A 27,025-nucleotide genomic window follows, 5' to 3' on the forward strand; every position below is an offset into this window, starting at 1 on the left:
TCTGTTTATACGAGGCGGGGGCCGAGCCGCAGAGCTGGGCTGTGCTCCGTGGTGGGACCTCGGCAGGGGCCGCTGCCCTGGGCTCTGCTCCCCGCTCTTGCCAGAGGGATGTTCGCAAACTACCTGCACACTCCTCCTGTGCAGAAACTTTTCCAGTCCAGCTTAAGAGGCAAAAGCTGGGAGAATGGGTTTGCTTTGGTCCTAACGTGCTGCGGTTTCTCTGCAAGACGCTGGATCTGTACGGGCGAGGATGGAGGCGCCAGGGAAGCCCCGTCTGAGGCGATGCCTCAGCGACCACCCCAGGGACTCCACCAGCAAGGCCTGGGACGGCTTCTGGAAAAGCACAAGGGAAAAACGCCTCGCAGGTGAGTCCAAAGGTGTATTTAATCCTGTACTGGTGTGACTCAAGCATCAGGGTTATGGCCATGATCAAGGAATGAAAATACCTCTACTTTATTGGCAAGTGTGCTCCTTTTAACGCTGCTGTGTTGTGTGTCGTGCTGGTGTGTCACACCCCAGTACTTGCCTTTGCCTGTGCTGCTTTTTTCACTTGTGGGACTGAGGGGGTTTTTTGAACTGGTGGTTTGTATATAGAGCGGCGAATATTCAGATTGATCTAGAATTTGATTTCTACCTCTCAATATTTATACTTTTTCTTTGGCTGGAGTTTTGTAGACATTTTAAGATATGAAGGTGTCAGTCAGCTGCGTGGTGTCCAACAGCCTGTTCTCAAGGCACACCAGTAACTTTTAAAGCTGTATGACTACAGGCAGTTGCGAGGACAAGCCCAGAAATAAGCCTGAGGGAGTAAACAAAGGAATATTCCCCTAGATGCCAGCTTTTGGGGAATGATACGTAAAGAACTCGGGACAATATAGCAAAAATCCACATTCTGAGAAACTTGAAACATGCTACTGGCCTGTTGCTTGGGGAGGGAAGTGTGAGCTTTGCATGGCAGGATGAAATCAGTGCTTATGAAATGCACACTAAATAAAAACCTCCTTCCAGAATAGCGGTGTTGCTGGAAAGGCCTTTGGGGACTTTAAGCCTGGTATAGTGTGGTAAAAATACATGTGCTCTTGGGAGTGGTGAGGAACGCTAGGTAGGTGAATATAGAGCTTTAATTTCAGATCTGGCAGATTTTTCAGAGTGAAGTCAATACAGAAGTTCTCAATAAACCCAGGTATGATGGATCTAAACCTTTCCAGAGGATCTCTGAGTGCACATAGTACCGTCGTGTCCTGTTAACCACTGTGGCAGGCAGCCCATATAATATATGAACTTGAACCTGCATGGTTTTTCAGGAAGCCTTTCTAGGATGTCAAAAATAATACCTCTGTCTGTCCACCTGTCTGTCCAGTTACCTGTCTGTAAGTCTTATACTCCAAGCTCTCCCGCTGTGTGTCACGAAGTGCAGATGGGCACAGAGCAGACCCCCGGGCAGGCGGCCTACACGCGGGGCGGGATGACAGCCTGGGGGTGGAAGAGTCTGGGGCTGTGCTGGGACCCTGCGCCGCCTAGCACAAGGGCGAGCGCGGGGCTTCCTAAGCAAAGGGCCCGTGTTGGTCCTCCTCTCCGGCGCGGGGTCCCTGTCCTCAGCAGGGAGCTGGCAGCATCCCAGACACAGCAAGGGTAATAAATGTTCTAGTTACTGAAAATGGCTTTCTAGACTATTTCAGAAGCTTGGCGGGCTGTGCAAAGCTCTTTCCACCTGCGGCTTGCGTTCATCTTGCAGAGACCAGAGACTTTGTAGCAGTTTTTCCACCCAGCAACCCACCGATCTCTTGCCAGTGGGGTGTCCTGCTCTCCAGCCCCGAGGCAGTGTTCAAAATACATCGAAGCTGCATCCACTGGACTGAGAGACTTCTTTCTTCCCCTGAGCCTGCAGGCACTTCGCTATAAGAAGACCTTTCAGAGGTGCCAAGGGGCTTGCCTGTTATCGCAAACATCCCCATTTCTCTTTCGAAAAAAGAAGCAATTTATTCTTTGGGCTGAGGTTATGTTTCAGTTTGGAAGTTTATTTGTGTGTAAGATGTATGATTTGGGGGTCCCCAAGGTCCTCAAACCGCTTTGAAAATCCTAGCTTTAGTTTGTGTGGGCTGGTCATGACTGGCTTTGGAGCACCGTGGCGTTTGAGCTGGACAGAACGGTCGCACCAAAGCTGTAGTCAGTGCTTGCGGCTGTGGAGCCCCTCACGCCGGACTAGCGTTACAGTCCGTCGGAAGCGGTGAGGGTTTTATCGCAGGTACATACCAGATGTGTTGGTCAGTAGGAGTATCGAGTATGAATGTTACTGAGGAGTAGAAGTAACACAAATTCTGCCCAGTGGATGATCTCTTTCCTCTGTAAAACAACAGCCAGAACTTAAATTACAACTCTTCCAGATGGTATGAATAAGGCTTAGCACGATCAGGCAGCCTTTCAAGGAGCTCATTGTTCAGGCATTTGCTGTCTCTCAGGAAGTCTGCATTATGCCTCTGTCCTCCAGTGTTGGAAAGGCACAAACTCCCACTTCTGGTGCAGGAGCTTATCGCAAATATCAGACGTCAGGACCACAGTTTATTGCAAACCTGTGTTTCTCAGAAAAAAAGGTTGTAAAACAGCAGTTCTGATGTTAATTGGCACATATATTCGCACATGCATGCACAGACCTTGAGAGAAATGGCATCTAAAAACATTTTTTACTTTCTAAAGTAACACTTCAACAAATAGAAACTCTTTCAATAGTTTCCTATGGGGAAAGTGCATACTTCTGATCGAACTCAGCCTATCCCTTCCCAGGGTGACACAATTTAGGTAGTACTTAAAAACCCAAGCTATAGCTATCTTAAAAATGCATAGAGATCATTTCTTATTCCAAATGCAAGCTCATGGGCTTTCGGCAACCTGGACCTCTGCTCTTTAAGGCATTTTAATTCTATTGAGCCTTTTACAACAGCGGTTCTGGTGCTTCATTTGGCTAAAGCTGTTCCCTCCTAATGTTCCACGTGCCCCAGAAGCGTGGACCTTCGTCCTGAGGGCTGTGCTGGTACACGTGCCATTGTTGGCGACATGGGTTTCTGCAGATATTAAATGTGATCTGTTATTTGTCAGAGGGGAAAAATTATTTTTAATATTATGTGTTTGATAGACTTACATTACAGAAAGCTGAGGGAAAATTAGGCATGACAAACTCGTTGCTTTCTCAAAGTAATTCTTCAAAGTCTCTAATCGTATTGTTTTCTGTACAATAATAAAGGCATATAAATTATTGTGACTGAGTTCAATCATGCCTGAGATATTATTATTAGTTCTTCTATTTAATGGTGTTAAAAACAAAGCTAACGCCAAGAAAGCAACCGTATTCAGTAGAGCAAAAGATACATTTTCTTCTGCCTAATAATGTTGCAGCTGTTCTGTTCTACAAAAAATGTTGTGATAAGGCTTTTCAAAGTAGAAATTAGGAAACTCTTCAGTGCTCTTGTATTTCTAAGTCAATGCAGAGGAGAAGAAGAAAATAAAGCCCCAAGAATGGTATCAGACCTCCTGTTAGCTGGGTCTGCAGATGGGGACCTGCACAAGCCCTTCCCAGCAGCTGCATTCCCCGGACCCGCAGGCTCAGGGGACACGGGGCATTACAGCAAGCGCAGCTGTGGGGACCCTTCAGCAGGAGTGAGAGCCCAGTAAGATGCCAAGCGCTGCCTCGCTCAGAGCCGTGTTTGATCCTGGTGTCCCTCTATTGTACCTTGAGGCCTGCGCTGCATTTGGAAAGGGAAGAAATTCCTGCAGCAAGCTGCATTTTCAAACATTTGTTTCTGTTTTGGAACATAATATAAACCACATCGAGAGCTTTTGACGAGGAGACAAGCCAGAACCTTTTGAAACAAATCACTTATTGCCAGTCCAACTGCTGCACAGTCGGAAGGGCTGGGAAGGAAAGGTTTAGCAGCCTGTTTGGGTCTGGCTCCTCTCCTTTTCTCTGGATAGCAGGTTGCGCTCCTTGCCAGGGGTCTCCCAGGCAGCTCACCTGGGCTTGCAGGAGCAGAGGGACCAAGACACCCATCCGCCACACTGGGAAGGAGTGGGGGGGCCAGGTGCCCCCCTTGGCTCTCATCCCCAGCTCTGTCAGAGGCTTTTTCCAGAACGCTGGTTGCCTCGATGACTATTTTGCAGTGTGATCACATGCACTTGGGGGGTCAGCAGTCCCTCCCCTTCTGCCCAAAGACTGGCGAAGTCGTATGTAATCCTAAGGAAATGAAACGTGTTGTAGACTGTGCTGAATCCCTGCCCACCGCCATGATGCAGGGTGGTGGCTGGAGGGGAGGGCTCCCTCTGGTTCGAGTGGTGCTGCCTCCCTTTCCTCCAGCGGTGCCTGGCCCAGCCCTGTCCCTGGGCTAACGCAGCCCACCCGGGCCAGGCAGAGATGCTTATCCCCCTGCCCACACTGCCTCTGCACAGCTTGCCTGCAGCACGGAATGCACAAGATCCCCTCCGGGGTGGGACAGACCGGGGTGTGTGGGGAGCTCCCCAGCCAGCACCGCCAGGGCTTGCTTTGTCTTCAAGGGTGGTCGCCACAGGCTTCATGTTTGCATTGTACCGTGGTGCTTTCTTTCCCTGCCCAGAGCGGGCAGGAGCAGTGTTTATTGCCACATCAGCAGTGCTGTAGGTAGCGGGGCATGTTGCAGAGCCCCAACGTGGAGCCCTGAACGTGCCTGGTGGGAGCAGCAGGGAGGTGAGACCCATCCTGGGCTGGAAGCGCTCAGGGTGCTGCAGGAGGCAGCCAGCCATACCCAGAAGCGGGACAAGGCTGTCCCCCTACTCCACCAGGTCACTGCCTCCTCTCCCAGCAGTAACCATCTTGCTGAAGCTGCTTCTGGGGCTCTCCCTGAGCTGGGCAGAGGTCTGCCGTGGATGGCTGAGCAAGTGGAGAGAGATGCTCCCCCCAGGCTGAGCCCACTCCGCTCCTGCACATCGCAGCACAGCACCAAGCACTTCTGACCTGCCCAGCTCTCCCTGCAAAAGCATTAGGGCCGGGTCCTCTGAACATATTTTTGAGGGAACGTAGAGTTACTTGGCTCCCTATGGGTTGAGATATTCCCACCTTTCTAGTCTTGCAGTCACCACCAGAGACTTGTGTTGGCTCAAGCCTCCTTCCTAGACATCCTTTCCCTGCTTGTATGTATCAGCCGCTCATAGCCCAGCCTCTGCCGAGCTCGGCTTTGAGATGAAACATCTTATGTTGACTCATTTTGACCTGGGCGACCTTCCAGAACAGACAGTTGCACATGAGTTATGCTGGGCTGTGAGAAAGCAGCATGGACGTGTTTTTTTCCTAAATATGAGGGACAGAGCCATGGGTAGTATTTACTACCCTGCACCGGATGCAAGAGCTCTAATGCAGCTGCTTCTTGGCTTGTCCTGGACTCTGAAGAAGAACAAGCGATGGCTAACTGGGCTGAGCCTCCTCCTGGCTGCAGAGCACAGCAGGTCTGGTGTGTACCTGGCTGGAAGCCTGGAGACACCTTCATTTGCTTTAAGGAGATGTTCAGGGTCTGAGGCCAGGGGCAGCAGGGAAGCATGATGAACATCAGCTAGTGCTCACCACACGCAGCCCCCATCCCTTGCAACACAGGTAGGTGTTACGGGGCTGAAGTGGCTTTTGGTGAAGGATCTATAATGGTGTCTGTACCAAAACCTGCTAAATGAAACAAAACCTCACCAACTCATCAGTGCTGGAAGAACGGCAAATGGCAAAACTGGTGTCACAGCATGAGCTTGAGGGCATTCATACTGAACCAGACCAGGAGGCACCTACCTGGTGTCCTCTACCCAACAGTGGCCAGATGCAGAGGCGTGGGGGCTCCAAGCCTACAGAAGCACACCTGTATGCAAACAACATACATGACAATACTGCTCCAGTTAAAAAGTATTTAAAGTGTAAGGATATGGGCATCAGTGACCCTAGAAAAGATCTGCAAAGAAAGGGGAAGATGATACATTGCTCTGCACATGACAGGATGGCCAAAAGGCTAATGTGACTTGTGCATGCAAACTCCAGGTGACTTCAAGGAGGAGCTGAAGAAGGCTGGTTACTTTTCTGACAACTGTTGCCATTGTTCCTGGGCTGCTGTGCTTAGCCCAAGCATCACGGTTCAAGAAAGAATTTGGTAAGATGGATAATGCTTTCACTGGAGACCGTGTAGGAGATCCATCTACTGGGTCCCTGCAGTTTCTTCTGGCCTCGTGGTCTCCAGCAATGACAGAGGGGAGCAGTAGGAGCCTGTGGTGCTCCCGCGCTGCTGCTCTGGTGCGGGGAGGCTGAAATTCTCAGCACTCAGAGGAGCCTCAGAAGAAGAAAAGTTTATTAGAGGAAAGGCAAAATGGACATGTTCTCCTGGTGATCTTTCTGATTCTCTTTCCTTCTCTGATGCCACCATCTACCCTGGCAAAGCATCTCCATGTTGCTGCCCATGTGGCTGCCAGCTGACCCACCGACTACACAACTCGTGCTCACTCACTGCGAGCTGCACAGAAATGTACTGCTCTGTCTCTGTAAACAGGCTAAAAATATCGTGGTGCTGTTCCTCCGAGGGCCCGGGAGTTCAGAGAGGCTGGGAAGGAAGCCGGGGTCAGGCTGCCTCTGGGGAGCAGGCGCAGGCGTCACACGTAGGCACGGAGCCACGGGACTGTCCCCTCTAGCTCTGCAGAAATGCGGGCTGGCAAGAAGAGACACGGTGCTGGTGTCCTGCCGCCCCCACCCTGGCGAATCAGTGGTGCCAGGTCTCCTCGGGTTACTGCTAATTGTGCGAGAGTGCAGGAGATGTGACTTGGAAAGCCCCGGAGCTGTGTGAGAAGCCCAGTGCAGCAGTGGGGAGCAGCCTGGGATGGTGGGACAAAGCTTGGCCTTGGTTCTGCTCCTGTTCTGAAGAGTAATTCTACTCTTTTCTGTATCATTGCATGTATTGGGTTCAGTGGTGCAGGACCTGGTGTCCTGCAGAATGCTGCCTTCCCCAGGTAGTGCCACCCCAATAAACCATGGGTAACACTGTCTTCTGCTCCGCTTCTCTGAAGGATGCCCTGTGTGAGGCTGCCGTCTCCATTTCCTCTGATTTCTGAAGTCAGAAAAGACTATTCACTCAGACATCCTATCTCAGAAGCAATTAAAGGCTTATGTCCGTTCTCATCACACCAGTGTACCTTGTATGTGGCTGTCCTAACCACATCGTGGTCAGGGTAACCAGGACCTGAGTCTGGTTGTCTCCCTCCATAAATGATGCAGAAGGATGTTGCAACTAGAAACCTCATCAGGAGTTATTTCAGTTTGCTATATATGTCTGCTAACCACAAGGACCTGGAACATTTTTGGCTTTTCCTTCATTAGTGCTTAACCTCGTTACCTGGTGTGAGACTGTGTGGCACAGAGTTAATTGGTAATGAGCGCTGGTGCCCCATCAGGTGTCTGTTGTGTGTTGTGAGCAGCTGAAAATGGAGACCAGGGATCAGCTCTGGTCTCCTAGCAATAACAGCAGTGATCTCTGCTGTTGTACACTGCCTGGTTTCTCCATCTCTCCACTGTATTGTAAATTTAAATTTCCCCTACATGAGGTGTGGTGGTGGGAGCCAGGGATCAGCTGCTTCCCCTGGGTCTGTGGGAACTAACTGGTGCTGGGCATTTGAGTCTCAAACGAAGAGGGAAAACTGAGGTCCAAAACTGAATAATTGCACATGGTGGGCAAAAGCCCAAATATGCTACAAGTATCCTCTAGTCTCTACCTTCCTGGAAACCCAAGGGAACCCTAAACTGCTCAGCACTCAGGTGGGTTGGCGTGGAGGTGGGTGCTGCCCTCTCACCCGCTTGGTTTGCCTTCCTGCAGCCTGTCTCGCTGTGAGCCCACTGCCCATGTCCACAGCACCAGGCCACACTCGCCACACAGACTGTTCATTTTCTTGAAATGAAATAAATTCTAACGGTGATCAGCAGCCTCTTCTCCAGCCAGAATGAATTCGAAAGATTGTTTTAAAGAAAATGACCTTTGCTGTGTAAAAGAGTTTCAGTGTAAAAGCCCTAGATTTAGCATGCTTTTCACATTGCCTTTGGCAAAACTAGAGCAGAGTGTCAGGGGTGGTGTCCGCATTATAGCACTCAGCAACGTGCTTTGCACTGAGCTCATTCGGCTGGGCCACGCTCCAGTTTATCAGGCATTTCTCACTGTTGTAACTCAAGTGCTCTGAGTACCTCTGCATGTTTCATTCGTCTCCATCCTGCAGCTGATTTAAACTGTATGTATCCTGCATTTATGTCCTGACAGTATTTCTTGGTGGGGCCTGTGCCACCCACACCTTTGGCACTGCCAAACTCAAACCCTGTTGCAAACTTGGTTTAGATGCTGATGTTAGACGGCAGCTGAAGGGGCTGCTGCTGAATACCGAGGGAAAGGGAAAGGAAACGGCATGTCAGAGCCCCGGCAAGATGCAAAGAGCGGCTGGAGGGAGCTGTGACCGAGCTGCTCTTTCCCAGGGAGGATTCTCCACCCCGTCCTGGGTGGGATCTCAGCGGTCCTGCTTAAAGCCTCTCAGCGGTCCTGCTTAAAGCCGAGCAGACGGGCTCAGAGTTCAGTTGCCCCGGGCAGGACTTGCTTGCAGGGACACGGGAGTAACTTCTGCACCGGGCAGTGCTACGTTGCAGTTCACTCTCCCCATGGAAGGTAGGAGGAGGTTTATTTTCTTTCCTTGATTGTTCTGCTTCTTTAGTGTTACTACCAGAAAACAGGGTGTGAGCTGTTTGGGGGAATGCAAAGGCAAAGGTGTGACTCTGGCTGTTCCCTCCTGGGATATGCTGCTTCTGCTTGGGCTCGTTCAGACAGAAACCAGAAAGTTTTAGAGCGATGGATTTCGTTCGGGATTTACAAAATAACGTAGTCCTGAGAAATCCTGACATCTCACGCTTTAGCATCTGAAGGTCACCCGCAGGGCGCTCGATGCTCCCGCAGAGCCCGCTCGCTCCGGTGCTCGGCGGGGCTTCCCCTCTAGAGGGTAGCAGCGCCCCGCCGAGCCGCAGCCGCCCCCGCCCGGGCTCCGGCGGGGCCGGGGGTCTTTGGGGCACGGCTGGGGGCGCGTCGGTGGGGGTTGTTGTGCTGCACGTCTCACCGGTCACTAGTCACGGAATTCCACGTGCTGGCCAAGGAACGGAGGGTTTCGTCTGTCCGATAAACGGTCCTGTCTCACCGCGGGTGTCAGCCCAGGGCGGGCAGGGCGGCAGGAGGGGGCGCCGGGGGCTCCTCACAGGGGTCACCAGGACCCTTCGCGCTCGCCAGCGAAGTGTCCAGCTAGGGCAGGGCAAGGCTTTCCCGCAGGGATGGAGTTGGGCTGGCGGGCAGCAGGCGAGCCGGGGAAGCAGCAGCAGCAGCGCGTCGTTTGTTGGGAAAGAACGTTGGCCCTTGGGAAACCACCAGCGTCGGAGGAGAAGTCGTCCTGGGCACGGAGGTCTCTTCCTGAAAAGCAAAAAGCGCTCTGTTGACCAGGGGGACAGGAGCCGAGAGGGGGAGGTTTGGGGGGGGGGGGGGGGGGGGGGGCGAGGTGCCCCCGAGCCCGCAGCAGCGGGGCGGCCGCCCCGGCTCCCAGCACCGGGAGGGGCGGCGGGGGCTGCTCGGGCTCAGCGGGGCTCCCGGGGCCGCCCCGAGCGGGAGGCGGGGGCGGGGGGCGGGCCGGGCGTGGTCGCTCTCAGCTGGCTCGGTCCCTCGGGGCTCTCCCGCCTCGGTCCTGCCGCCCCTGGGTACCCTCGGCAGGGCTGGCGCCCTTCGGCAGCACCCCCAGCCTGCGGGAGCTGGTCCCCCCGTGCTGGGGCGATCCTGGCACTGGGCCGGCCATCCGCTGGGCCACCTTCAGCTCCCGCCTTTGCCAAGGCTTGCCTCGTAGTGCTGGAAAAATCCCACAGTAACTGACGGATCTATCGGAGGGTATTGAGTGTCTAGGGGTCAGATGGTGGCTTTTATTTTATCACTTTGTGTAAAACATTGTGTGCTCTCTGGGCAGGAGGTGGAAATGTTACAGTGAACGTTTTCAGAAAATGACTTAGTGTCATGTTGTCCCTTCCCAGCAATGGTCCCCTGACAGACGGCCACTGGGGCCGCGGGTGCCCAGCCTCACCAGCAGCTCTGCTCTCGCATGGGCTTTGAGGACTGTTTGCCAGGACCTCAGTTGGGAATAACACTGCGTTTCTTGTCCTTTGCCTCTCTGTAAAATAAATCAAGCTGAGTTTTCAGCCCTCTGTTTGCTGATGCTCTCCGGCCAAGTTTCAAGTCAATTTATTTCTCATTGCTTTGCATCACCCTGGCGATGTGCCAAGCACAAGAGCTGAGAAGAAACACAATTACTTTGCTGCATTTGAGGCCAGGGCTGAGCATCCGTCCATTGGTACAGCTGGTCTTGAAGGCAGTGGGAAAGGTGTGGGTTTTTTCAAGTAGAAAACTACTTGTCTTTTGGAAACTAATAAATTGTTGACATAAGCTGAAAGTCATAAGAGAGGAATGGGTTACGTTGCGAGATATTCACTGTAAGAACATTATGTACTTGAGTGCTGATGCAACAGATGCAGTGGGAAGTGACCCAGAGGGATGCTGGCTGGAGGGCAGGAGGGGCTCAGCCACTGGGGAAGGACCTGCCTTGCCCCATGGCTGCTGCGCCACAGGGGCACTGGGCAGGGAGAAGCCACCATCTATGTGCTCTCCTATGGGTTGCATTTGGTGGCGAGAGCTGCTTGTAAAGCCAGTAGAAGTATCTGGCGTGAAGCACAAGCCTGAGGTGGGCAGTAGGACAACCCCGGTCCCAGCAGTACCTGTTTGAGGTGTGCAGCGGTGGGGAAACCTGCTGGGGTGCTGCAAAAGCCCCCCCCCCCCCGAGTGATCGTGGGGCTGCTGGGGTCAGGGCTGCTGGCCGTGAGCGGGGGTATCCCCCTGTCCCTAGTGCTCATTCTGTAGTGGGAGAGCTCTTAAGGGTTGGGGAGGTGGTTCTGGAAGCTTTTTCATGTGGATTGCTGTTCTTTTTGGTATAAATTTTCCATTCCAGTCTCTAAAGTCCACCATTTAGGAACACTTACAGGCTTAGCGTTATCTGACACCTCCCAAAAACCTGACCCTCAGGGTCTGGCAAGACCTGTGCAACAGGCGCTGAGCGCACACCCTGCCTGCTGGTACCCATCCCTCCCCCACCTCTTCCCTTTTCCCTCGATGTTCCTGGGAAAAGGCAGGACCTTGAACTGTTGGAAGGCATGCTTGTGTGGGAAGGGAACTTGGCTTCTCTGGTAATAAAAAATATCAAGTAAGTAGCTGTTTTATGCATTAAACCAAAACTTTATGAAAGGCAGAAGACAAAGGAAAGCCTGCTGACAGCTCAGTAGGTTTTTACTGTGGTGCCTGATGTCTTCTGGCTGCTGGAGCCTGGGGACCACTTGTGGGTCTCAGCTTGGTTCAGCGACTTTAAGCATCTGAAGTAGGATTGGTGCTGGCCACCCTGGTTTCAGCTTTCTGGGGCTGTGGTACTGCAGACCTTGTTGCTGCTTCCATCATCTTCCAGAAACGGGGCAGGAGCGGGGCGTTTGCAGGGGATGGTGTCTGTGATGTGTGCACAGAAGGTGGTTATGCGAAGAGTCTGGTGCTCATATGCTGCACAGCAGCTTCCCGCTTTCCTTCCCAGCTCCAAACTCTCACACAAGAATGAGGATCCTCTTGAAATTTGACCTGTTTTCTGAGTTTTACTCTTTGTATTTGGTAATTGTTCCTCCCTTCTTTCACAAAGCAGCACAGTAATCAGATGATGTCCCTGACTCGTGCTACCCAGCCTTGCATTATAGGGCTTTTCTATTTGTTAGGCAAAGCCTATTGATTTAATTTCTGTATCATTATTCAAGCTAATATGGAATATGTCACTGATGATGGTGCATGAAATCGAACAGAGTCTGAAAAAAGGGTGAAATATTAAATAAAGGTGAATGTGCAATAAGGTTACATGGTGCTGTGGCTGCCGCTCCATCTCTCTGGCTACACACAGGCTTTTAGTACCTTCAGTGTCTGGGAAATGTTGGCAGGGCCACCTGATCTGATCAAACACCAGCACTGATTGCTGCTGGGGGACACGGTTTGGAAGCCATGTCAACTAGCAAATGGCCAAGCTTGTATCCAACCCTGTCTAGCCCCTGTGCCACAGTGCAGCTGCAGCTGTGGCTCTGGAGGTGACGCCAGCAGAGCGGTTCACTCGGTGGCTACCTGGGATGGGAGGATGGGACCTTTCCCACCTAGTGCAAGGAAGATGAGAGCTGTCTGCTGAGGTGGGTAAACTGTCCCTTTCACCAGCGCATCTTGGCCTAAGCAGAAGTAGCTGTCATACTCACTGTTACACATAAATACATAATTATGCATAAAGATGCATCTGAAGAGTGTGTAATAAAACAGAGAGGTCTGTGGCTGGTTGTCCAGGGACTGTGGAAAAGCCCTGTCAAACACAGCTTTCTCTGGGCTCTCAGGGTAACTTGCCACTAGATGTCACAGCATGCTTGGGTTTGCAGCACAGGACCAGGAGTGCCACTGGTGCTGGGGACCCCCAGCCAACCCACCCAGAGCAGGGTTGAAGCTGTTCCCTAGAGTCCCTCTGTTGGACTGAAGCAAATAAATAGCATTTTTATGTCTGTTCATTTCTTCTAGAGCATTTTGGAAACATTCTTAGATTTCATATGTCATTCAGCAACGTCAAAGAGACCGACAGGTGAAGTTCCCCTGCTGCCAGCCCACAGGGGTGACCCCGATGGGACCCCGCCCCTGGCAGTATCCAGTGGCCCTTCTCCCACTGCAGCGAATGATGAACTCTTGTTAGCTTCAGTTTAGCAGGAACACACTACCCATGTTTCAAAAGCTCTTGCTCTAAGGGGGACACATTTTGCCATCAGTCCTGTTCCTGCCAGCACGAGGCAAATGGAGGCCAGAGCTTGTGCAGCTGTCTGGTACTGACCTCTGCCTAAACTGTGTCAAACAGCTATTTATAGGCGCCCAGGAAGCCATGCTGCACCCTGTGCTTCCTCTCTCATCTGAACTGAATCTTTCCTCAGCTTGGCAGCACATGGAATGTTAGTTTTGTGGCTTTTTCATTGAACATTGTGCTGAGAAGTGGTAGATTGTGTATGTGGTCAGGTTTGGGCAGGCTGGTGACAAGATAGGCAAGTCATTGTCTAAACTTGTTCCAGTTTTATTTAAAAAAAGGGTATATTGTTAAAAGACCAGAAGTAGATTAGAGTGTGATGCATTTGCTGAATAAATAAATGAATGATAGCACTTAAAACCTCCTGGTGGAAGCGATTTATGTACAGACCCAGACTGGTGAGGCCGCACCACCACCCATACCCAGGCAGTTCTTCGGTGAAGTGTAGCTGTTTAAGTAATGATGGCATCACTCTGCTGCATTCGCCATCGAAAATGAGCATGTTTCTGACAATCTCCAACTGAAGAAATGACACGTCCAGGTGTAACTTGGGATAGACAGTGGTATTCTTTCCTTGTGTTCAGTAACATCGCTGATCTTGAGATCAGGATCTGCCCAGCCTGAGCAGGAATCTCGTTCTCTGAACGCTGGTCCCAGACAGGACACTTCTCCCTCCTTGTGTATGGGGGTGTTGGGTGGACGAGCACGCTGAAAGGGGCGGCACGACTCATGCACTGTGTGCACAGGGAAGGGAGCCACTGCCTGCGCCCCCCCTGGATCGCAGTGTGTGTGTGTGCCCTCAGTCTCCTCCTTCACACATAGCGGAGCACTTACTAGGCTAGATGCCCCAGAATCTGTGGGGAGCTACCTGAGGTGGTATGTGTGTATGAGTAGTAGACCTGTATTTCCTAACAGCAGCTGCACACCAACCCCAGCTCACACACTTTCGTGCCACAGGAGGTGCCCTACAAGTGACCTTGGAAGAACAAGAGCCCACTCCGAGGCTGGCCCTGGTGAGCAGTTCCCCATCAGACACCATTGCCAAAGAGGGAAAAGGCCAAACAATAGTTTACTTTAGAAATCACACTTTTTTCCAAGTGTATGTATGTATCCAATCCTTTTCTTCTCCCCACGTCTAGAAAACAAGGCTGTTCCCCTGCTGGCTCTACCTCGTGTCAGCATGTGAAGTGCTCTTGTAGGTGTAAGGGTTTTTCAAAAGGGTCCATAATGTAATAAAAGCATTCCTAAAAAAACCCCTGTAGTTTTCGAAAGTTATCTAGAAAGAAAACTCATTTTGAACTTCAATGCCCTTCAATCCGTAGCAGACTCGCAGTCACCACTGAGGCTGTGGACCCAGCATGTCTCATCAGACCAGCATAGCAGAGGCCTCTATACATGCAATGCTTTAACTGATTAGGCTACTAATTACAGAAGTTAGAGAGTTGTTTAAAGCAGCTGGAAGAAGAAATTGCAGGGATTTTCCTTGAACTGCTTCCAAACTGATAGGACATTAAACAAAGAAGAACTTGGAGAAATTTAAATTACAGCTTGTGACCTGAATGTCAGACGCTGTGCTGCTCATCCACTGAGGAGTGTGTTCTCTCTGCAACAGACAAGATGGATGGCGTATAGCTGCAAACCACTTGCTACTATTAATTTTCACCACATGAATCTTTCTGACCAAGAACACATCATTTTGCTTTGTCTGGGATTGCCTTTTTTTTTTTTCCCCCATGGCACCAGTCCAGAATACATACAAATCTTATTTAGTCCAGTTAGTGACTGTGCTTACTCTTAGGAGTCTCCCAAAATAGTTACTGTGCTGCTTTCTCCTTAGAGAATGAGACTTGAGCCACCCTATCATTCCCATCCACCTGCAATAACTATCCCAGCAAAAGGTGCTCTGAGCAGTGCAGGTTATTTGTCGAGTGAAGTAGAAGGTTTTATTGCTTAGGGGACACCCTTTGGTGCGGGAAGGTCAGAATCCAGTTTCAGCTCTGGGGAAACCTGTAGCCTCACTGCATTTCAGAAAAGCATCCCTTCCCTGTTTTGGTGGGGATGGGAGGATGGATGCTCAGGGTACGTGCGGAGAGGGTGCAGAGCAACACCAAGAGAAACAGCAAAAGCTTCTCCAGTGTCTTAAGGCTGAGTGAGGTTCTACCCGAGGAGGCGGTGGTGCATCTTCTGTGGCCTGTTGGCAGTTCCCAGGGGCTGGCCTGGGCTGTGTTCCCCTGCCTGGGAGGACATATCCCAACCTGGCGAACACGGGCGGGAGCAGCCCAGCACCAGCTCCACGTGCTCACCCAGGTCTGGGGCACGGGCAGAGGTGGGAGCTGACTGCTGGGGATTCAGCGTCACCCCACAGGGTGACAGCCACAGCCCGGGTCCTGCTCTGAGCAGCTGTCCCCAGGTGAGACCGCTTGCTCGAGCCTCAGCTGCTGCCCGAGTGCGAGGAAGGCAGCCTTCTCCTGCGTGGAGAAACAGGGGGTGTGGAAGGTGGCGTTGTCTGACAGTTTACTTCTGTAGGATGGTGCTGGGACTTAGAACAGCAACTCTTTGGAAAAAAAACCAAACAAACCAACCAACACTTAAGAAATTAACATAAATCTAATTTTCTGCAGTTATCACCAATCTTATATTCTAATTCTGCAGCAAGACCAAACTGCTGCAAGGCCCTCACGCTAGTATGTTTGATATATAGTAATGTGTATATTAACTGTGATTTCTGAACACATTAGGGCTTCTCAAGGAGAATGCAGATAAGGCACGGGCTGGGAGGCAGTTGGCCCAGGCGCTCTGCAGGAGGAATATGTGGGCACAGAAGCATGCAGGGCCCCGAATTTCCTTTCACTTCTAATTTTTTTTTTTTTCCACTCCTGTGCTGTTCTGTCACCCTCAGAGGTGTCAGTATTTGATTTGCACCAGCGAAAGAGCTGAATCTGGAGCATGGCAATTAAAACTCGCCAAGGGAAGCCTAGGGTATGCTGAAGAGCAGCGTGGTTAGCACAGCTCCGGAGCAGCTGCTGGGAGGGGGGCAGCGAGGGAAAGACCTGGCACCCGGGGCTGCAAGGCAGGTAACTCGCTGTCCTGAGCAGTCATCTGCACGGCCAGATGGTTTGACAGAGGCTTTAGCATTGCTTTGCTCCTTTCCTAAGGCTCTGGAAGTGAAGTGCATTAGCTTCTCCTCCTCCTGAGGTCAGAACCTGCCTTTTTCCCATTTATCTTGCTCTCATGTTGGCTGGATTCGTGCAGACTCACGGTGGTTTCCCTGTGGCTGAGCACAGTGCCCCTGAAGCTGTGATCTGCTGATGCCAGGAAAGTCTGCACTTACTAATTGTAAGGAAGCTGCCTCTTCAGTTCTGCCTTCAGAGCTGCCTAACTCTTTAACATTTTAATGCAATGTGCCAGGACTTTGCCTCATCTAAATCCCCTGGGATGCAGTGTCTATTGAAGGCAGCACTGGCCTTCCGAGGAAAGGAGCTGGAGCAGGCGGTGGGCAGAGCCCCTGGGACCCCTCCCAGCACCCTTGCACCCCCGTGGGTCCTGCAGCCTGGCTGGGGCTGGGCTTGGTGCCTGCACAGCTAATGGGGCTTCTGCGCCTGCTGCTTCCATCATCTCAACAGCAAGGGACTTCAAGCACAGATCAGGCTCCTGAGGTGCAGAGCTTGTCCGTCTCAGTGAAGCAGAAATTCCTCCCTGAGGCCTTTACAGAAAGCGGTTGGGTGGCGGGGAACGCATTGGCTCTGCTTCAGGGCCCCCCCCTTTCCAGATGAGGCAACAGCAATGATGCCCCAGAGCCAGGAGGTCTTCAAGTGGAAATAACCCCCAAAGCCATGCCGTGCCCAGAGAAAGTGCACAGGAGAGGCACTGCCCAATATCTACTTGAATTAAGTGTCTGGCTCAACATCAGACCAGTTGAGTCAATGGGCATTTTTCCTTTGATTTCCGAACTCTGGGGTGGTTCCTCCAGGACCTGCCAACCAGGCCCCGGGGTCCGTCTGCACGGTCAGGTGTGGCAGTGAGCTGGAATGAGGGGGGCATGCTGGGTGTGAATAGGAAGGACTTTGACTGAAATCCTAAGACTACTGAACATTTCAAGACAAGCTGTGCCCACTCTTTAGCGCACACAAACAGAGCCCACCTGCAGTCCCAAGGTATGGGATCCACCCCTTGGTTCGTCCTGGCGTCGCTGCGGCAGTTGGCACCGGAGTGATCTTCTGTTGCCAGGAGCAGAGAGCACACGATGTTCGGGAAGGAGAGGTCAGGTCTCTTCCTGTTTAGATGCTTTTGAAAAATGCTTGAGCATTTTAGTGGAAAAATGACTGAGGGAACCATCCAAATTAGGAAACAGGAAATACTGCACTAGCATAAATATAATTTTGACAGTTGGAATGAGAGGCAAGTGGTTGTCAGGTAGCTGGTGAGCATGCTGCTGGGCCAGCAGCTCGTGGTGAAGCTCAGCAGCCAAGGGGCATGTTCTCACTGTCACATAGAGGGACAAACCTACTCAGCAGTTGTTACTAGTGTTGTGCCAGCATGGATGTCAGAGCCAAGCCACTGGATGGCTTTCACCTCGGATTCTCCCAGCATAGTGCCAATAGTCAGTAAGATGTGTCCTTCAGGTTGGAGACTAAGTATTTCCAGCAGTGGACACTGAAAACTAGGGCACTAAAATCAGAAGTCTTATGGAATATAAATCAGCAGCAGACTTTCCAGTGCCAGGTTACCTGTGTGATGAAATTAGCTGTTCATACCTAATGTCAGCCCTGCTCTTGACTCTTTCTTCCCTTTAGCAAATCACTGAACCTCCCCAGGCTCCTTTCTAGCCATATGTTAAGTTGATGTAATGCTGCTTTTAAGTCTGTGCAATTACTGAATTACTCCTGCATCTGATTGCAAGTAATATGCCCTGAGGGCTATGATTCAGTTTTGCCTATTGATTTGCTGTGTGACCTTGAGCACCACATTAAATATACTTTTAATATTCAAAGGAATTGTGCTCATTTATGCTCATGATCATGCCATCCAAACTCCTACTCTATACCCAACTTTCCAAGCAGTCTGCTTGTTATTTATTGTGAGATTTAAAGACAGAAGCTAACCTCTTCTAAAATACAAGAGAGATCTGGGAGCCTAAGTTCCATTCAAATTCACCTCAAGCGAGCTTCAATGGAGCTTGAAGAGTCTGAGAAATTTAGATACTTCTGAAAATGTCACCCTAACTGTACCTCCAGGGTCTGACATTACACAGACACCTGAATTACTAAGGCAAGTTCCCTTTGCTGATCCAACCTGATTGCTGCGGAGCTTGCAAAGCATCAAGTATGCACATATTTAATGTCTGCTAAAGCTGCAGGGGGAGGACGCCTCAAAGTGAAAACTATTGTGCATTTAAATGTGTTCTTCTTCAAAGCTCATCTCAGCCCCAAGCCGAGTAGTAACAGCTTCCTCCGTCTCCTGGGGAGCCACTTTGTAGGGGCTGTCTGGTGCTGCTTGCTTTCTTATTTCAGTCACCTGTATGTTCTGTGCACTGGGGAGATGAGCTATTGAATCCAGTGGTGTCTGTTTGAAGAGAGGTCTTCTGGAAGAATGAGTGGTCAAGGGACAAGTGAGGGTAGAGCTTGTCCTGTCACTAGGACTGGCCCCTGCCTGTGACAATACAAGGTTTTTGGGAGTGTTTTCTCCTGTGCGTGTTTGTATAAGGAGCAGCAGTGGTTTTCTTTAACTTTGTTGGAAGATTGCTGTTGAGATAACATGGAAAATCTGTTTTCTGAGTATTTTAAGAACTTGTGCCTTAGTTTTTTTGTGTATGTTCATTGAAAGTAAAGGAGGCTTGGAAAAGCAGCCAGTATAGGATTGACCCTGGGACCGTTCCGGGAATGAGCAAGCACAAATAACCCTTTCCTAAAAATGTTCTTTGTGACCCCGCCCTTCAGGAGCAATCTCTGCAACGATGAAAGTCTGGACAACATTGGCAGCCAGGGGCTGAACTCGAGCTCTCGTTCATACTCAGCAGTTACTCTTATGGTACAAATAGCTCCCCGGAGGCACGAGGTGCGTTGCTGAGAAACCGCGTACCATGTAGGGTGAGTGAGGATTGCAGGGCCTGGCTCTTTGTCATCCCAACCCAATGAAAAGCCGTGGGCTGGCAGATGAGAGGTTGGAGTGGGACCTCAGCGATGGTGGCAGCAGGATTTCATTCCCACTCACTGTTCCTCTCTGTATCTGTATTGCAAAGGATTTGAACCACAAAATCTCTGCACTGCTGTTAATGCATGAGTGTTGTAAGCAGGTAGTGTCAGCACACCTGTAAATAGGAGCTCTGCTGTGCAAGTTAGTTCTTTGAATCTGCAAAGTGCTTCGTGCTCCTTGCCTGTGAAACAACATAGAAATACGTGTGATGTGTAAGTTCTGCAAATACTCCAGCTTCTACATAGGAAGCCCTCAAACCACTGCAATAGTTACACGACATCAGTGAAGAAAACGGCGGTGATAGACTTGAATGGTTTAAAAAAGTAAAGTCACCAGACCTCAGCTGTGGTCTGATTATTTTCTTTGAATTTGCTTCCTTTTCATTGCTTTTTTTATACTGAGACATAAATAATGTTAAATTCCAGATTACCCGTGGGTCTGAAACTTAGCTGTAACAAGGACTTCTGCCAACTTTTACAAAAGGATTTTGCTAACATGAAAGAAAAATAGCTCATACATAATAAACACCCTTCCTGACCCTTGTTATCCTTTTGCATTTAAGGTCAAACATCCCTGAAAGAAAAAAAAGAGATAAAGGGGATGCAGAGAGTCAGCTGCAACAACAACCCAAACCTCTGCGTGAAGGTCTTCTCATCAGGGTTTTGATTTTCAGACTGTTCACAGCTGCCACTACATTTTTTCCTTGGCCTGAATAATGTAAATACTGGGCTGGTGGTGCTTTCCTTTACGCTGGTGTAAATCTAGGTTGGAGCTCAAACCTTGACTTGTCCATGCGCACACTTTATCCCTGGGATCTCGGCAGGACAGCATGTGGTATAAAACTAATCACGAATGTAAATCTATGCAGGACTTCTGCCCAGTTCTGTGAATTTGACTTCAGATGACCTCGGAGCAGTTCCTCTGGAATTTAGCTGGTGCAACACAGGCCAAATTTGGTTCAGTACATTTTGCTGTGGCCACCATGGAGGTTCTAGCCAAGAGCAGCTATTTGGGAATAAACTGATAATTTTGGAATTCTTCGTTTTCTTTTTCTTAGTAATATGTCTCTCTGTCCTGCCAGAGAAAATACCTACAGGTTTCATAATCATCTTATTCTGCTGCTGGACTGATTATGTATTTTGAATGGCTAAAGTAGATGTTCTTTTCCCGGATAATGAGTAGAATACTTATTTCCTTCTTATGTTAACTCCTTTCTCCAAGCCCATGCCCTCATGATATAAGGAAGACTAGTGAATATTTAAGATGTGGTGGGAACATGCTGGAGACAAGGTATTATCATACAGTGGCCAGTTTCAAATTCTACTGATGGTTAAGTGAAGATGCTGAAAATACATCTGAAAGAGGACTGGCTGGTTTAGAACACTGGGAGCAGGAAAGAGCTTCTGGGCAGTTGGGGGCTGCTCTGAGGGCAGCTTGCTGGCTCAAAGTGTGGCCAGGCTGAGGAGGCCAGGCTGCTGTCTCCCTGCCACCCTGAGAGCTGCCTGGCATGGATGTACTGTGCTGACTATAACATGGAGCTGGCCTGGGGGAACTGCTGTTCTGGCAGCCCACCAGGCTTTCCCCTAGGTGCAGTCAGAAGAAACATCAGTTTTCAGAGATTTTTTCTGATCCAAACATTTTGTAGAGTTTGGGCAAGCCTGACTCCACCTTTTGAAAGTCATCTCTTCGATCTGTTTTGATGCAAAAAAAAAAAAAAGTAAGCAAAATAATAAAAACTTTACATAGAAAATCATACAGAGACTGGGCCCTGCAGTACAGCCCACTCATTTGTATGTGCTGGCTTCACCTCATGCCTAGAACAATCCGTGTTATAAAGAATGACGGCTCAAGTTTGCAGTCAATTAGGGAGAGGCTGTACTCATGTGAACGTACAGCGATCTTCACAAGTTGTGAAGTTGTGGCGTGCCCTAACTGGTTCTTGCAGGGAGACCTCTTCATTTACCTTTCCTACAGTTGGTGCTTACTGTATTGACCCTTTTAGACCCTGCTGCTGCTTAGCTGAGCTTTGAGCAGTAGCGAGGGCCCTCGGGGAGCATGCAATGCATGCCCCAGGAACCACCAGCCATGGTCTGAAGGCTGTCACGACAGCAGTGGCTCCTGCTCTCAACTCCTGAGAGCCTGGGTGAAAACTAGTTATTTCTATGTGCCAGGCGGGTTGACACAATCCTGTGTTCTCCTGAACAGACAAAGAGCACAACCCTCCAGGCAGGAAGCTGAGATGCTTGGGTCCCCCGCTGGTCATCGCCCCAGCCGAAGAGGTGTTTGTACCCTCGGTAGTCCTCAAGCCCACTCTCCCTGGGCTTTCTCCACCTGCCATCTGGTAAGAGGATCTGCTTCCTCAGAGAAGTATGCCACCCTTTGATGCTCACTGCTATGTTGACAAAAGGGCTGAATTCCTCTTGTTTCTTGGAATAAACTTGACCTTCCTGAGCTGGAGGAATATGTTTACAGATCGTTTGATTCCATTTGTCTTCCTGAGCATGTGAGAGAGACGTCAGTGTGGTTAAGGGAAGGGAAGCCAGGGAGCAGTGAGACCAGCCCATTTTGAGATCATAGCTAAGACACTGATAAATCCCATCCACTTTGCAGTGTGCAGACATTCCCATTAATTTTTGGAGGCGCAAGAAAGGAATTATTTAATGGAATCGCCTATCATTTTTCCTTTATATAAAATTCATGACACAGCGGTATAGCAGAAAAAAGATATTTTTGTATTATGTTATCTATCCTTGCAACATCTTCTAGGACACCAGTGCTTGTAGACTTCTAGAAAAGTACCAGGAGATAATTCTGCAGCAGCTCTTACCTACTGTTAGACCATCTAAACTTGTCTTTAGATGGCCTATCTGAAGTCAGGGTAGCCAGAAGAAACAAAGCTTGTCAGACGACAAAAGAGGCAAAACACAAGGAGGGGAGGTTACTAGTATACCTAAATTAAAGTGTATAGCTTTATTTAAAGGCCTTAGAAGCTGCAAGAAGCTCTTTAAGACAGAAACCATCTTTGCTCTGAGGCTGTAGCGCTAGGAGGTCTCATGGGTGTCATCACCAGGTACTTGTAATAATGTCACCGTTTCCAGGACTCTTAGCAGAAGCAGCATGGCAGGAGAGGAATTGCTAAGGGTAGCTGACTGAGGATAATGGATAGTAGGATGAAATTGAGAGGAAAAACTTAATTGGAATTAACTAGCTGAGAAAAGCCTCTTGATCTGTCAGACAGTGAAATTGCCTCCTGAGAGCAACGGTATAGTCCCGACCATGTGGGCATTTAAAGCCAGTCTAATGTCTATGATTCCCTGAGTTAACTGGAGTATCTCAATAATTGGAACTGACACAAAGATTTATCTTCTTTGATTGACTAGCTTTCATAGAGGCTCATCTCTTTGTGGTACTGCACTGAGCTTTCAGGGCAGCTGTTTGCACTTAAACTGCCAGAAGCTGACAATATGTATCCATTTCAGCTCTTCAAACGTGTTCTTTGAAAAAACACTTAAATCACTGAAATAGACAGCACTAATCAGTCTGCAGGAAAATGGAGCATCCTTACCTGGGGCTCACTGCTGTAAATCTTCCCGTGCCAGTTCTCAGTTATCATACAGCAGTAGAAAGCCATTTAGGTGCATTACTGCCAAATGCCCAATCAACCTGAAAAATGGGGCTGATTTTGGCCAAGACAATAAAAGGAAAAGGTGTTTTGCCAAACGCATAAAAACAAATGGTTGGTATTTCAGGAGAAGCTCCCATTTACAATAGAGAAGGATTAATCCCACTAAGATGATGGAAAAGATATCCCATGCTGATTGCAGAAAAGATAGTGTGTGGCAGCAGGCTGGCCCTAAAGGGTGAGGTATGTAAGGAGGGTTTGTATTCTCCACTGCCCGTTCACCTGCTGTGTGACCCTGTGCAATGGCAGCATATCTCCTCTCTCGCTCTGCCTTCTCCGATTCAGCAGAGCTCTTCAGAGCAACGCCTTCCCCCTGTATTTTGGTCCTTTTCACAGTATACAGATAGGACCTGGGGAACTGAGATGCCTCTTTTGCTGTGGTGAAGCACACCACTTTGGAAATCAGTATTTACAGAAACATTAGCTCTCAAGCTGATTCATGTATGAATGAGATTTATAAGATACTCCTAAACGCATCAGGTTGGAAGCAGATAGAGGAATAAGCTATTGCTACCAAATCCGAGATCTGCTTGGCATGTTTGCTAATTGCAGCATTCAGGTAATAGCTCATGGCTGTTATTTCATGCTTGCGAGGTTGTAGGAGGACTCGTTCAAAGCCTGACTTCTCGACTTAGAGACACAGCCCCTCAAAACCACACCAGCCTGTAAGCAGTAAGCATACATTTCTATGGAGAAAAGTTGTGCAACTGCAGCCTACAGGGAGAGAAGCCAGAGCAGCGCTGTTGACTCTCTTGCAGGTTTCCTTTGAGCAAGTCACATCATCTCTGGCTGTTCCCTCAGACTTGTCCATTTGCCAGTCCAAGGGGCAGCTTCACTGTCCTTCCAGTGTCTGCCCCGCCTGTGAAGAGGAAGCTTTATGCTCTGCCGATTTCTCTAATGCTTCAGGCTGGCTTGAAGCCTTGCTCTCACGTTATACCTTTAAGGTCACTAATGGGCAGATGTACATATTCTCACTCCTCTGCAGGCTCCTCCACCAGCCACAGCCCCTCTCTGCTTGCAGGCTGACATGGCAGGTGTGGGGGTGCGAGACATTCCCTCTGCACCAGGATGTTATGTGTGTGCGAGAGCTTGTTTTCTTGCTCGCTCTCCCTATTGCTTCTTGGCCTTGCCTGGTGAGACGAAGGAAGCAAGAGAGCAAAGCAGATGGCAAAACAGGAGGACTCCTCCCTGGGCGCCACAGCCTCAGCCGCTGGTGGGAGCCCACAGCCCAGAAGGGACATGGGCACCAAGGGGGGTTGGAGATTGGGGAGGTGGGACACTGTGGCACTGCCTGGCAGAGCAGCAGCGCTCTTACTGAGTGGGCTGAGAGACGCTGGCTTGCAAGCACGCCAAAGCCGTGTGGAAACCACTCATCTAGTACTTTTCTGGAAGGTACTAAGCTCCTCTCTGTTTCAAAGCATTTCTTTTCCCAAGGTTTCAAGGTCTTCAGGTGTGGAGATCCAGCTTGCCTTGCTGTATGAGCAGTTGTGCTGTTGTGCCTCTGCTGTTCACTGCCTAAATGAGACCTAGTTAGGGAAATGAATGTAATTGAAATATGCTAATGTTTTGCCTGGAATGTTTTCAGGTATATAGCACTATGAGGATAATATTCTGATTTACTTTTGAAGAGTAAATGGTTACAAAGAATTTTGCGTCTCATTGGAACATTCTTTTGCGAACTACTCATTCTTCTGCTGTGAGAAGCTTGGGTTAAATGTATCTATACAGATATGGGGAGAGAAAGTTGAAAATTCAAAGTGAAAAGTAAGGGGAGAGTTGATAAAAAATGGTTACTTAAAGATTTTAAAAAAGGGAAAAAAAAGGTTACAAATACGCTTTGAGAAATTTAGGCTTTGGGTAGTGTCTGCAAAGCTAGAGGCAATTGGCACAACAAGGAATTTTACACAGATATATGTTCCTTATTACACTCTTCTGTTGTTTCTTCATTCCTTCTATTGTTTGTAAAGTCTTCTCAGTAGATCGTATGTTCTGCTGAGCCTGATTGTCTCTGCATGCAGGCTGTTGGGTTATCAAGTAAATCCTTTTTTCAGAAGAAAAACCCCTTCAGTCCAGAATGCCCCCATTGAACCACCTTGACAGGGGCTGGAACGAGTCTAATGGAGAGCCCTTTAGCTGACAGTCATGGACCAAATCCAACCGGTGATGGCCACCAAAGCACCCCAGAAAAAGAACCTGTTTTAAGAAGGCCCTGCTGCCATTTCAACCACCCCGCCGTGGGAGCAGAAAGCAGCTTCTGCATTTGCTCTCCACTTGGCTCAGGAGGGTTTTGCTTCTGGCCCACCATTCACCAGGCTGATTTCCCATACCTGTTCTCCTTCAAAAAGTCCTTGAACACGGCTGGCCTGAAACGGCCAGCTCATGCTACAAGCCACAAATCCTGCTACTTCCCGTGTTGTGCAAGAGTGCAAATAAATAAATATTGGTTGTAAAATGATTCAGTCTTTATCAAATCCAGCTAGACTGCTTGACTTTTAATAGCATCGGCCATGAATTAGATGTCTGGACTAGACACAGTGCAGAGATTAATTTCCTTTAATTTGTTCCAGAGTATCTCACCATTTAATTTAACTGAGCAGTTCCTTGTTCTCCTGTTCTGGAATGATGGATTGTGAAATGCACTTCTTTAAATTAATCCAGACGTTTGATTTCTGTCAGCAGAGTAATCTTTCTCAGTGGTATGCTAAGTATGCTTTTAAAAGGTATGGTGAATATGAATGCTATGCACTTGGTCGATGATTTAAGTGTTTACACTTTCCAAACATCGCAGAAAAAACAAATGTGGCTTAGCTGCATTATTCAAATAACATCAAAAGGACTTAAATGGATTCCTAAGTTTTATGGTACGAGTGAGGGCAACTCCCCTCTCATCAAAGAACCATCAATTTGAAATGGGGCTGAGCAAAGCTTACAATATTTCTGATTGCAGGGCTTCAATAGATCATCCAGAAAGCTTTCTACTGGAGCCATTAATGGTAAAATATTTCATGTGGGTGCTGTCACTGCTTATGCTGGCTTGATGTTGCAAGGCGGCGGTACCTTCTTTTTTCTTTTGCTGTTTTTACTTCTAAAGATGAAGTGGGGCATTTCTGGACAGGAGAAAAGAGGAAGTGTATCAATACTTTGTATTTCTATACTGTCTCCTTTACAAGAACTGCAAAAAGTTATAGTGAAGTTGAGTAAGTGATATTGATGTAAACCAACCCAGCAGGTCCTATCAGCCCAGACACTCCCTCATTCTGTGTTATCAGAGGTAAGGACTATCTGAATGGCACAGCTAGAAACTGCACAGCGTTCCCTGGGTCCAGCTGGAACCTGACTGCAATAGTTATTCTTAAATGTGGGAAGACAAGACAAATCCTCCTGTCACTGAAATATGTGGCAGTGTTTTTAGGCAAAGCTAAGCGTCCCTAAACTTTTAGCAACACATGAACTGCAGTACACACTTGCCTATCCATTCATTCTTGGCAGGTTTATACCAACAGAAAAATGGCACATCTAACAACTGACCTTAGGTGAAGTCTGTGTTCGTACTTTGTATGTAGGGGCAATGTGTTGGGAAGGACATTTGGCTGGAATCAGGAGGCTTGAATAGAGATGGTATCTTCTCTTTAAAACAGATCTAGATCTTACTCAGAAATATGTAAAAGGCTTGTATTATTCAAAATATTAGGTCAAGGTGTTTTACAAAGAGTGAGAATCTGAGCTCTTCTGCAGGGCACAACTTACAAGGTGATTGCATCTGCTGAATCCTAGTACTGACAGGCTAATGTACTTTTTTCTTGATCCTTCTAAAGCCCTTTACGTATGGAATGCATACTTCACTTTTTACCTTGCCTAGGTAGCTAGCGTGTGCCTTATACCTTCCAAATCTAACTCTGTGCCAGCCTGTGACATTTTGGCTCAAGTAGTTTTGTGAATATTTGTCAAGTAAGGGAAATGGCATGTGTTATTTTCTACTATTCTGACTTAGACACCTTTATCTGCCTCATTGCTTAAAAAAAAAGGTGAAGAATTGAAATCTGCTTCATACTTCTTACCAGCCCTCTCTCAGGACAACACATACTGTTGTGACCTGCCAACTCCACATCCTGTAATAGTCATCTAAGGAAAAATTGTTTGGCTCTATAAGGTAGGAGTTGTGTTATGCCTGGATACAAACACGAACATATGCAGCCTCCCATTGTA

General features: G+C 48.9%; 1 protein-coding gene across 1 annotated transcript in view; it reads left to right on the forward strand.

Moving 5' to 3' along the window:
- Positions 1-250: 250 nt before the first annotated feature.
- The window catches only part of LOC104343377 (rho GTPase-activating protein 7-like), a 57,680-nt gene continuing 30,905 nt past the window's right edge, over positions 251-27,025 (forward strand). Inside the window, exon 1 of the mRNA XM_086470825.1 lies at positions 251-365. Coding sequence (XP_086326951.1) covers positions 251-365 — 115 coding nt within the window. The remainder of the gene's footprint in view (positions 366-27,025) is intronic.

Source organism: Leptosomus discolor, chromosome 10 (genome assembly GCF_034619465.1).
Source record: "Leptosomus discolor isolate bLepDis1 chromosome 10, bLepDis1.hap2, whole genome shotgun sequence".
Taxonomy (NCBI): Eukaryota; Metazoa; Chordata; class Aves; order Leptosomiformes; family Leptosomidae; genus Leptosomus; species Leptosomus discolor.